At 38.8% G+C, this 12,842-nt stretch overlaps 2 protein-coding genes across 16 annotated transcripts in view; one reads left to right on the top strand and one right to left on the bottom strand.

Moving 5' to 3' along the window:
- Nucleotides 1-53: 53 nt before the first annotated feature.
- Nucleotides 54-3,223, top strand: HLH3B (Helix loop helix protein 3B). Its single transcript, XM_017081392.4, has 2 exons — nt 54-372; nt 2,313-3,223. Exons 1-2 carry the CDS (start codon nt 54-56, stop codon nt 3,083-3,085), a joined length of 1,092 nt encoding a protein of 363 aa, XP_016936881.1. The 3' UTR covers nt 3,086-3,223.
- Nucleotides 3,224-5,337: 2,114 nt separating this feature from the next.
- Nucleotides 5,338-12,842, bottom strand: part of sgg (glycogen synthase kinase 3 beta homolog shaggy) — a 55,194-nt gene continuing 47,689 nt past the window's right edge. For 12 of the 15 annotated variants that reach the window (XM_065867884.2, XM_065867890.2, XM_036820500.3 and 9 more), the window contains 3 exons: nt 11,865-12,054; nt 11,363-11,794; nt 5,338-7,636 (listed from right to left, as the gene is read on the bottom strand). In XM_065867884.2, coding sequence (XP_065723956.2) covers nt 7,440-7,636; nt 11,363-11,794; nt 11,865-12,054 — 819 coding nt within the window. In that variant the 3' untranslated portion in view covers nt 5,338-7,439. Of the gene's footprint in view, nt 7,637-9,108; nt 11,113-11,362; nt 11,795-11,864; nt 12,055-12,842 lie in introns of those variants that run through there. The other 3 variants (XM_065867882.2, XM_065867883.2, XM_036820498.3) reach the window with 2 other exon arrangements.

Raw genomic sequence — 12,842 nt, 5'->3', positions numbered from 1 at the left:
GGCTCTTCGAACGCAACAGAACATTCGTATCCTTTATCCGGAGAAACGGACAGATGGCCTGGCTACCGAGCAGCTCCAACGGGGCGGACAACGCGGACGAAAGGAGCACAGCTTCGAGTGGGTCCTCCGGACATAGCCAGACCAACGAATCTCCGCATTCCGGAAATATAAATGGAAATGGAGTAATCCGGGACACCGGGAGACACCCGCCAGCTCTGCTACGGCACGCAACGCCCCATCTGCAGCCCAAGACGGAGTCCGTGTCCGACGGAGACGGTGACGCGGAGCTCTCCGATTTTTCCCTTAACGACACTGAGGAGGATGAGGAGGATCTGCGGGACTACATCGTGCTGAGTGGCAACCAGGCGGATGGTGAGGACTACTATTTCAAAGATAACATTCCTGTGTTGCGAAAATTAACTTTATTTAAAAACAAGAGTACGCTATAGTCGATAGCCTCGACTATTAGATACCAGTTACTCAGCTTAAGGGAGTGCTAGATGGATGGAGATGTGCTTAAAGAATCTCTGCTTTTTTCACTAACACACCTACTAGCCTAAAGCGCTAGCGGTTCCAGGACTGAAAGTTCTTTTGGATTAACTTAGTCAAAGAGGGCCAGATAGCTTAAAGACTGCCTGAACGATTCACACCATTTTCGATCTCATTTCCAAAATATTTTTTCTAGTTATCTTTTGTATGTTTTTTTCAAATAGTCTAACTTGATATAATATTGTAAGAGGGTATTATCTTTGATTTTCACTATTCAATTCAATTAGTTATACCCGTTACTCGTAGAGTAAAAGGGTATACTAGATTCGTCGGAAAGTATGTAACAGGCAGAAGGAAGCGTCGGAAGACCCCATAAAGTATATATATTCTTGATCAGGATCACTAGCCGAGTCGATCTAGCCATGTCCGTCTGTCCGGATGAACGCTGAGGTCTCGGAAACTATAAGAGCTAGTGAGATTTGGCGTGCAGATTCTGGAGCTTCTTACGCAGCGCAAGTTTGTTTCAGCAGAGTGCCACGCCTACTCTAACGCCCACAAACCGCCCAAAACTGTGGCTCCTACAGTTTTGATGCTAGAATAAAAATTTTAACTGAAATGTATTGTTCTCATCAAAACCTATCGATGGATCCAAAAAAAAGTTTGCCACGCCCACTTTAAAGCCCACAAACCGCCCAAGCCCGTGACGCCCACAATTTTCATGCTAGCTAAAACAATTTTAACTGAAATTTATTGGTCCCGTCAATACCTATCGATTGATCCAAAAAAAATTTTGCCACGCCCACTCTAACGCCCGTAACGCTTAAGTCTGTCTACCGCCGGTAGGTGGCGCACTTTAATCTCGCTTTGCTGCTTGCATATCTCCATTTCCCTTTGGTCCCTTTAGCTGAGTAACGGGTATCTGATAGTCGAGGTACTCAACTATAGCGTTCTTCCTTGTTATACCCGTTACTCGTAGAGTAAAAGGGTATACTAGATTCGTCGGAAAGTATGTAACAGGCAGAAGGAAGCGTTTCCGACCCCATAAAGTATATATATTCTTGATCAGGATCACTAGCCGAGTCGATCTAGCCATGTCCGTCTGTCCGTCTGTCTGTCCGGATGAACGCTGAGATCTCGGAAACTATGGGAGCTAGGCTATTGAGATTTGGCGTGCAGATTCCTGAGCTTCTTACGCAGCGCAAGTTTGTTTCAGTAGAGTGCCACGCCCACTCTAACGCCCACAAACCGCCCAAAACTGTGGCTCCTACAGTTTTGATGCTAGAATAAAATTTTTAACTGAAATGTAATGTTCTCATCAATACCTATCGATTGACCCAAAAAAAAGTTTGCCACGCCCACCCTAACGCCCATAAACCGCCCACAAACTTCAAAAAATCGTAAAAATGAACGTGGATATCTCGGAAACTATCAAAGATAGAGATTTGGAATTTCAGATTTAGATTTCGTAGCCTTATACGCAGCGCAAGTTTGTTACGCGAATATGCCACGCCCACTCTAACGCCCACAAACCGCGAAAACCTGTGACGCCCACATTTTTTATGCTAGATAAGAAATTTTAACTGAAATGTATTGGTCTCGTCAATACCTATCGATTGGTCCAAAAAATTTGCCACGCCCACTCTAATGCCCAAAACGCTTAAATCTGTATACCGCCGGTAGGTGGCTCATTTTAATCTCGCTTTGCTACTTGCATATCTCTATTTAGCTGAGTAACGGGTATCTGATAGTCGAGGTACTCGACTATAGCGTTCTTCCTTGTTTTTGTATTAATAATTTCGCTGATTTTGTTGTCCCTTCCCTAGGCAATCGTTCACTGTCCAGTTCCCCGCGTAGCCACTCCCGCAACGGACTGCTTACAGCGCCTCCCAGCTCCGGAAGTTCAGTCGGCGGAGGCTGTGGTGGGGGAAATGTCTCCGGAGGCAACGCGTCCAGCGGCGGAGGAGGAGGAGTCACTGGCGGAGTGCGTAAGGTGTTTACAAACACAAGGGAGCGCTGGCGCCAGCAGAACGTATCTGGCGCCTTTGCGGAACTACGCAAGCTGGTGCCCACGCATCCGCCGGACAAGAAGCTTTCGAAGAATGAAATCTTGCGCTCGGCCATCAAGTATATCAAGCTGCTAACGGGCATCCTCGAGTGGCAGCAGCGACAGGAGCCTTCCCTGCAGACTAGGGGTCAACTGGAGCCGAACAACAACGACAATAGGATGGTCAATGGTCACGCGGCGGACGGTGAGTTAGAAAACGCAAGTATCCCAGCAGTTCGGCACATAAAATGTGAACGTGCCGACGGACAGCAGCAGAGGATAGGGCTTGGGAACGGGGGAAATGACCTGCTAATGATTGCCCCGGGAGCCATTATTAAGAGCGAGCTCCTTCTGGAGACACCACTGCCTCTTGGACAGCCGGTTCTGGGCACACCACTGCCGTTGCCCACTGCTCCGCTGGCCATTGTGGAATCACGAATTTCCGGAACCGTATCCGGCATTAAGGTGATTGGCAGTCGAACCAGCAAGCGGCGTCTCAAGTCAGAGAGCGGGGCCACCGACCTCAGTGTGGGCAAACGCCGCCGGACTTAAAAGACACGGCCAGATGGAATCTCTGGAAGAATGGATGCCGACTGTGCCGAAGCAACGGGAGCAACTGTCAGATAGTTACACCCCTCATATTAAAATTATTTTATTTTACCAATAAATTTAAAAGTTATGGAAATACTATCTTAAGGTTTATGATGTCATGTGTAGAACGACAAGGAAAACTAGGCTTTCACGTAGCTCTGCTTTATTTACGCAATTGTAAGTAATTTTACTTTACTTTTTTTTCTGGCAATGAGCTCGGATCTGTCGGCGGCGCGGGAGTCGCTCAAGGCGGACTGAAGCTGTCCAGCGCATTGGAGCGCTCCCGCCCCTCCTGGAGGGAGCGCCAGACCAGCGGAAGATGGGAGCCCAGATCCTCACGATGCACCCATCTATATCTTGGCCCTTTTGCAGCGGAATTAAACCCAAAGCTGCTGTCGAGCCACGGCCTGCACTGCAAATAATTTTTTGTTGGTTTAAAATAAGCTTCACCGGAAATAAAAGATATCTTCAATAAGATTTAAGCGTCCTTACTGCAACATAAGATCATGTTCATAGTAACAGTTGGCTATAGAAAATAAATACCACTTTTGAAAAACAAAATCGATATGGCGCTTCTTTGTTTTTTGGGGGCGGGGTTTGGGATTTTGTGGTTGGCAACGCAGGTCTTGCCCATCGTGTCTAACTCGTGACAAAAACAAACTAACGGTTGTTTTTAACGGAACTGACTTCCACTTGTTCGCCCGGTATACAAAGTCGAGAAATTTGCCAATGATTTTCGTATTTTTGATCTATTTTGTCGGGCGAATCGAGAGATTTTCCATTAAAAATACCAGACAATCAAAAATGTTAAGAGGTGGATGCGTCAGTACTTCGCCTGGTATACAAAGTCGAGAAATTTGCCAATGATTTTTGGATTTCTGATCAATTTTGTCCAGCGAATCGAGAGATTTTCGATTTCAAATACCAGGCGAACAGAAATTTTAGGATGTGGTTGCGCCATTTCTTAAATCATGAAACCCAGTAGACACCTACTATTTTTTATGTTCGCCTGGTATCGAAAATGAGGAAATGAATCAATTTGTGATTAATTTCGTCAAAGAAAACAAGAGATTCTTGTCGATTTTAAATTTTAAAGTACCAGGCGAACAGAATTTTCAGTAGGTGGCTGCGCGATCTGAGAACTTGGTAGCCCCCAAAAGGCGGCAACAAAAAATTCTAAGATCGCAAATATCTGCTGCCTAAAAGTATGCCACAACAAATGGATCCAGTTTCAGCAAAACCATCGACAGCCCAAAAGTATGCCACAAAAAAATTACTCAAAATTGCAAATCCATAGACGGCCCAAGAGTATGCTACAAAATAAAACTTAAGCCAAGCTTTAAAATAAAAAACATTGCATTCTTTTAGGCATTAATTATAAATATATTTAAAATAACCACCTACTAATTTTTATGTTCGCCTGGTATCCAAAGGCGAGAACTTTGCCAATGAATTTCGGATTTCTGATCAATTTTGTCGAGCGAATCGCGAAATTTTCGATTTAAAATACTAGGCGAACAGAAATTGCAGGATGTGGTTGCGCCATTTCTTAAATCATAAAACCCAGTAGACACCTACTAACTTTCATGTTCGCCTGGTACCGAAAATGAGGAAATGAATCAATTTAAGATTAATATCGTCGAACAAACCAAGAAATTCTTGTCAATTATAAGTTTTGAAGTACCAGGCGAACAGAATTTTCAGTAGGTGGCTGCGCGACCTGAGAACTTGGTAGCCCCCAAAAGGCGGCAACACAAAATTCAAAAACCGTAAGCCCAGTGTAAGCAAAACGACCGACTGCCCAAAAGTATGCCACAAAAAAAAAATAAGAAAAACACTGCATTTTTCTAGGCCTCAAGCATAAATATATTTAATATATTTACTTTTATTTCCAATTTGCTTACATAATTTTTAATACTACTTATTATATATTTGTAATGAAGAATTAAATAAAATAATTAAATATGTTTGTAATGCTGTTTCAGCTCGTGAAAGATCGCATTTTTCACGTATCTGCTGATGGGTACAAGTCGTCGACCAAACCGATTTCTGCCGGAGTTCCCCAAGGTAGCGTCCTCGTCCCTACTCGACCAACCACTAAACTTACGAACCTCTTTTATTCCCTATTTTCTAACAAACGTATGACGTTTCCACCTAGAATAGAAAGAAATCCATAACCGCAGAGCCCATAAGAAAATACACATTTATATAAATATATTTTTGTTTGTAATTTTTATTGTTTTTAAATTAATGTTTTCTTTACGCATTTGTCTCGTGTTTCATTTTCATTATCATTTCCTCTTTCAATTTGGTTTTCCCATTTTTTAGTTTTGCAATTAATTTAGGTTTGTGTTTATTTGTTAATTAAGTTTAAGTTTGGTTTGGATTTCTCATGTGGTTGTTGCCTCATAATTAAAGCGAAACGCTGAAGTTCTTCATCATATATAAGTATGTTTTTTCTATGCATATATATGTGTGTATATGTATATATTGTTTTGGGCTTTCATTTATCTTCGGTTGAAACTTGTAATTACAAATTAAGCAGTGTGTGTTGTTGTTTTTTAAGGTATATATAACTTGTCTGCAGTTTTCGTACAATCTTTACCAAAAAGAATATTAGTTCACAAATCTTTGGATTCAAATTTATTTGAAATTATAGACGTATGTGCGTGTGAATATGTCTGAATTTACGTGTGTTTTCTTGTGTGGGTGTGTACATATATGTATATAGTAAAATTTTATTTAGTTTTGATGTCACAAAACTCAACTTCATTAATTGTATAAATGTATCATTTAGTTAGTAAAAAAAAATATGTTCTCATATAATATATAAGGAGTTCTATGGAAATACATACAAATAGACTTGCTTTCCTTTTTTGTTTTGCTTTTCTCATGTTTCGCTTTGTTTTGTTTACTTAGTTGGTTTTAATGGGCTTAAAGTGCTTGGACATAATCGCAGATTTTTAAAACGAGATCTAAGCAGTTAAACTGGGTGTTTTTCATAGGTATAGAGAAATAGATTGGAACCAATCGAACCGAGGGGTAGTGCTATAGTCGCGCAGGAGTTTCCGGTTGATCTAAGGCCTTATATTCTAAAACCATCTTCGGTTTCATTGTATTTTACTTCAATTTGTATTAAATAAGTTTAAATTTTTAATTGCAGCTAGATGTTTTTTGTCGGTTACTTTTAAATATATCCTGGCTCTACTACCTCATTACCTCAATATTTGCATTGTTAATTTAAGTTAATGGGTGGCGTCGCGCGCTAAAAGCGTTTTACTCATTCAAACATTCATTTACTTTTTTGCTCTTTTTGTTATAACCTTTGTATTTATGTATAGTGTTAGTGTATATTGCATTTTGACGATCGCTTCCTTAGATAATCGTATTTCCTATGCGTCACTTGAGAACAGGCCACGAAAAATGTTGCTATACGTGGAGTTTTTCATTTCTTTCGGCATTTCCGGTTCATGGGTTGGGGGTGCTACTAGGGTTACGAATGTCTTGGTAATATCTCGTATATATATCTATGTTTATATAATATCTATATCGTATTTATATAGATGCACTTGCGCGAGTTTAGTAAATGTTATATCCTCCTTTTTGCTAGTTGTTACTTTGCCGCCTTTTATTTTTACTTTTACTTTCACTATGGATTGCTAACTGCTGTGAACGTTATATATTTGTATAACCGCATATATATAAACGTTAAATGGGGCAAAAATTTTGATTTATTTCACTAAGTATTCCCTTATCTTTCTTGTGGTTTTTTACTTAACTTTTATTACGTTTCGCGAGCTATTTTTTAAATGTTATTTACTATATTTGAGGGCGGGGGCACAAGGGGAAGGGTTTTTCCGATTATTTCTCAACATTCATCCGGAGTTTTTCTCTTTCTCTTTTTTCTCTTTTCTCTTTCAATAATACAGATTATTATTTAAATTATTTATGCAAAATTTAAAGTGGATTTTTGTTTTTTTCTCGAGTTTTATGCTAAATATTTGCTTGCGCACAATGCATATAGCTTGATATACATACATACATGTGTGTTGTTAGTGAGAATGTGTAAGGATGTGGCTGTTGTTGTCGGGGTGGGGGTGTCAGTGTATTGGGTGGGTCTTATGTGAAGTGAATTCCATTGTCTATAATTTGTTCTTAGCTTTAGCTGGGACTTCATCCATCTCTAATGTCGAGTCTAATTGTGTGTGTCTGGGTGATGTTGCCATATCGCTTACGGCCAAAGTTGTAAACTTAATCCCTGGCCCAAGAGAAAATCCTGTGAATAACATTACATTAAAAGAGCACCTCTCTCGCGCTAACCCGACGCCGCTGCCTCGGTTTCTGCTGCTCCTGCTCCAGATCCGGCTGCTCCACTGTCTCCTGCGTCCTTATCCCCGCCATTTCCACCTCCTGATCCCGATCCGCATCCCGATCCCGAGCCGCCTGCCTCTCCGTTTCCGCTGCCGCTTCCGCCACTTCCGCTGCTGTTCAGGGCGCTGTTCGACTGAGAACCTAGAAAACGTCGTCAAAAAAACAAAGAGATTCAAATGTGGATTGCTTTTCGTATTCAGTAGCTCTATTTTGCAGGATACACTCTTCAGAGGCGTAGACAGAGAGACCTTGGAGTGGAGCCATGAGAATATGAGATAACTCCCAGGACAAACATCCATAAGATTTTACCAAATTCCTAGGACAGTAGAGTTTTGTATTAAACCATTCACAAAATATTAGAAATCATAACTATTGTCAAAAAATCTTTGAAATAACTGGTACTTCGGTGTTTAACTAAAACAACTTACACATGACCAAAAAAAAAAAACATAAAACTTTAAAAAAGTAAAAGAAACTTGATAAAACTAGAATTAGTTTCATTATTATTAATTTTCGTATGCAAATCTTATAGTCCTATTAGTTTATTTAAATATGTTGATAAAAATAATCTTCAAAAATAGTATAAATTGAGTGGCGTGAAGATATTTTCCTACTTCCAATTTCAGCTGCAATATATATTAATATATGTATTGTGCATTTTATTATGTTAGGATCAGCTGAAATAACTGTATGCGTGGAAATACTAATCTTATTGACCTCAAAGACATCCACAAGGAAAATAAGGATGCAGCCGAAAGCCCAACGAAAACGCAAAAACAATGCTTACATTGAACAATTTGATACAGTAGATGTGGATGTCATAAAAAAGAAAGGCAAAAACAAAAGGTTTTACTTTTGTTTAAATATTGTATTTCTCTTTTTATTTGTTGGATTTTGTAGTATTTATTTATTATCATTATCATTACGGCTTCTTTGCTCATTGTCATTAACGAATCTATATATTATCATGATTATTACAGCATTACATATACAATTGTCAAAGTATGCGTATGTACGTGGCTGTGTGTTGTGTGTGTTTGTGTTATATATTAAGCAATTTTAAAAATAAGATAATGTGTTTAATTTGTTGTTCCTTTTTATTTTTTTATATTTTATAATTTTTTTAATCTGTTTTCTTGTATGTCTAAATTACTAGGAAAAATGTATTTTTTTCTGCGTGTGTGTGTATTCATGAATCATTTATAATTAGAATAATAATTAGTTTAAGGTCGATTATGATAAACTATAGAAATAAATATGTGTTTAGCTTTTTGTTTTCTTTTTTAACTTTTTTCATATTGGTTTTGATATTTTTGTCGATCTAATTTTTTGTTTTTACTTCTCCCATTCTGACGAAAGAAAATGATATTTAATTTTAAAGCAGCTCTGTATTGAAAGAAGGATTTGGGGGCGAGGCAGGCGACACTGACTATATATGGAAATTAAAATAATGCAGTTCTACAGTTACAGAAACGATAATTGGACCTTATCTACATATTGCAACTAAGCCGTCGGTTCTCAGATGCCAGCTTCCATGTCTGTGTTCTGCTTCTTGATCTCGTTATCCGATAATTTTCTCTCTCACAACTACTGGCTAAATAAAAATACATGCATTGAGATATATCTGTACATATATATTTTAAAGGCGAACAAAATATATACGTCTTAATTTCCACGCTCCGTTCGTTTCTTGCTGTCAATCAATTATTTTCTTTTATTTATTACAAAATAATAATAATAATTATTTAATAAAAATAAAAATAATTTATTTATTTAATATGTATGTATACATAATGCGTGTTGCAAAAAAAAATATAGTTTATGTTCATAAAGATTATATATTATATATGTATAGTTTAAACAGTTTCGCTTTTTGTTTTGTTTGTTGCTTGTAGTTCTTTTTTTCTTTTTTTCTTTTTTTTTTGTGGTAATAATTTCCATTAAATTAAGGTATAACATAACATTAACATTATGCTTGCGGCTTTGTTTTTGTTTTTTTTTCTCTTCCTCTATATCTGTATCTCCTCTTCTGTTCAGTTTTGTTAAGGTCGTTTGTATATGGTGTATCTATGCTTTTGCTTTAGTTAATCTGTGCAAATTCATTAAATGTCTGCTTTTGTTACTACACAAAACTTTTTCCATTGGATTATTTATATCTGTTTCCTGGTTCCTTATCAGTTAAACGTACTAAACCAAGGTGCTATAAAAAAATACGCAATGACTCTGTTCAATATACATATACATAGTTATTTCTTTAGGCTTCAAAAATAATGGGTAGAATATTAACGGAGATAGTGAGAGAGGGGAGGAAGGAGAGATATTTGTAATAAAAGGTATTTTTAAAAGTTATATCGCCACACACGATGGTGACAAAATGACAATCGGTCAGCGCTTTACTATTAGAATTATTAGGGTTTTATTTACCATTATTAGTTATTATTATGCTTATTATTTTTATTTTAGATTTAAAATAACTTTAATTTTTTACCTAAGTAAAATGATTTCTTGTTATACATTTACTTGCTTTTGCTTCTCTCTCTCGCTTTTTGCCGCTATTCTTCTTTCGTATGTATTTGTTGTTGTTCTTTTCCTCAATTGCATTAATTAAATTTATTAATTAGTGTGTATATATGTAGGTTGTTGTTTTAATTTTTGTTGCTGCTGGTTTTGCGTTCTCCGTTCTTGTTTATAATTATTATATATGCTTGTTGCTGTTGTTGTGGGTGAAGGTTTTATATATATTTATTTCTATATATATACGTGGATATATATAAGTGTGTATTTATGTTACTATTGCCCCTATGAATCTGTAAATAAAAAATAAAAAGAAAAGAAAACGAAATTAAAATTAAAATATGTTTCTATTAGCTGACTACTAATAATAAGAAACTGAAAATAAATAAAAGCTTAATGAAAACGAATGAATTTTCTAATTTTTAAATAACGATAAAAGCCACAAACTGACATAAACATATCCTGAATAAGGTAATTAAAATTTTTGTAGGCACAATTCTTTTTAAGGGAATTTTCTGTGCATTGGGTGACCAACCCTAGGAAAGATATTTTTGGATCGAAACATACCTTATTTTAAGTTTGAAACTTATGAAAATGTAACTTTCCTTAAGTTCAGTATTTCGATTTCAAAAACATCTCACTAATGTACAACTTACTTGTTCCTTTCAACAAACCTTATTAAATTTAAGGCATTGCATTTTTTCTTAGATTTATCTAAAAAAAAGTCTTGAAAATATGCCGAAATAATAACAACAACAAAAATTTGCTTTGCATGTCATTAGCCTAGAGATTATTTCTCCTTTTCCGTGATTGTTGATTCTTGCTCTTAGTTCTTGATTTTTCACTTTTAATTCGTGATTCCCATACTTTCAGCTCTCACTTTCTACAGGTCAATGGAAAGCTATTTGCTCTTTCCGTGGGTTGATTTGGATTGGAGGAGGTGCTTTTTGGATGGATAGATATGTGGATGGGTGGATGTATCAAGGGATGGTGGTCAAGCGCCGATAGGTTGATTCAAATTCATATGTTGGCCGGATTGCGCAGGAAGGGTTTCCCTGACAACGGCAATTTGCGGTGCGGCCTCAGCATGAGATTGATACCAGCTAAGGAGCATAAGATGCGTTGGAAGTATTCTGGGTATACAGCAAAGATATTGCCCGTATCAAAATATCGAATCGTAATTATGTGGTGACAAATATGGAAACTGGTATTCATCGATATAATAGATGTTTAGAAATTAGAAATTGTCTTACAAAACGGTACTGATACTTTTTTGGCTGGCGTGATGTGGTGACTGTTTGAAAATGCAGGGGCAAGGGGCAGAAAGCGCTGGCTGGCCAACCGCTTACTCACCTGTTACGTTGGCGCCGCTGGCGTTGCTCGCGGCCATAGCGCCAGCTGCTGAGGCAGCAGTGGCCGCCGCACCGACACCGCCACCACCACCACCGGCGACCGCGGCATTGGCAGCAGCTGCCACGGCAGACGGCGCTCCCGGTGCTCCGCCGCCGCTGCTGCTGTTGTTGCCAGACCCGGGTCCCCCGGCACTCGTTCCGCCGGCTCCTGCTGCTGCTCCTCCAGATCCCGATCCCGCAGCTGCTGCTGTGCCCTGCGGCTGAGAGGATCCTTCCGCCGAGGCGCCACTACCCGTTGACGAGATGCTGGTGGAGCCGCTGGCCGCAGCAGAGGCTGCGCCGCCGGCTGAGGATCGATTGCCGCCAGGTCCGGATGCATTCTGCAGATGCTTGGGCAACAACTGTGGCACTAGGCTGGGCTGTATCGAGAGTTCTGCGGATGGAGTGGGCAACGATTAGGATTAGTATTAGTCGGGTCGTGGTCAGAGGATCAATTAACTTACCATGCTCGGTGAAGTTGAACAGCGGCGGCATCTCGCGACCGTTGGGCAAGGTGTGGTTGCCCTCCATGCGCAGCTCGTCGAAGAACGGATGTGCACAGGCCTTGAGCGGTGTGATCCGTGCACTGGGCGTGTACTCGAGCAGCAGGGACACCAAGTTGATAGCTTCTGTAGGAGTGCGTATACGGAAAACCTGCGATAGGAGTTGGGAGATAAATCCAGTTATTGGGTTGTGCTATCACCAAACATTTTGGAGCGGAACTTCTTGCGGGACACAACAACTGGGCGGGTCACAACTGGGCATCTGGGCAACAGGGCATCAAGGCGGGGCAGTAACGCAGTAATCATCATTGAAATGGGCAGGACACAAGTAATAGCACAGAGGAAGCTTTCATATTTACAGATGTAAATGTCTTGCTTCGGATTTCACATATTTCTTTCAATTTAAAATCGAAAGATTTATGTACTAGATACTTCAACTATATGAAAAACGTAGCAAAACATTGTTTTTTTTAAATTTATTCTAGGGATCAAAACAAATGTCGGCAGTGAGCAGGCCAGAAACCAAAACAATCAATTAAATTAAACTCCAAATCAAATCTAAAGAATCAATTAAACAAATATATAACTCCTGAAGGGCTGGAAGAACTGGCAAAAAGCTTAGCATAACTTAAAAGCCATGAAACTGCATCTCAAGCTGAATCTGAATATATAAGAACTAACCCTATAAAAACCACTTGAAAATGTTAGGGGATCTGACATATGAAAAATAACTTTAAAAAACCATTCAATTATTATTTATAAAATAGCCCTGGAATAAAATCAGAATCTGTCGTGGAACCTGCTGTTTACCCCCTGCTAAAAAAGTTATTATAGCATATGTATCTGCATGTTGGCATTATGAATTTTGTCAAGCAAATTTTGTAGTTAAATTAATTCGGTCGTTGCTGCAACTTTTTTTTATGTTTTCAATTTGTTTCT

This window comes from Drosophila suzukii, chromosome X, assembly GCF_043229965.1.
Source record: "Drosophila suzukii chromosome X, CBGP_Dsuzu_IsoJpt1.0, whole genome shotgun sequence".
Taxonomy (NCBI): Eukaryota; Metazoa; Arthropoda; class Insecta; order Diptera; family Drosophilidae; genus Drosophila; species Drosophila suzukii.
The sequence above is the reverse complement of the archived record's forward strand: the minus strand, read 5'-3'. Positions and strand labels throughout refer to the sequence as shown.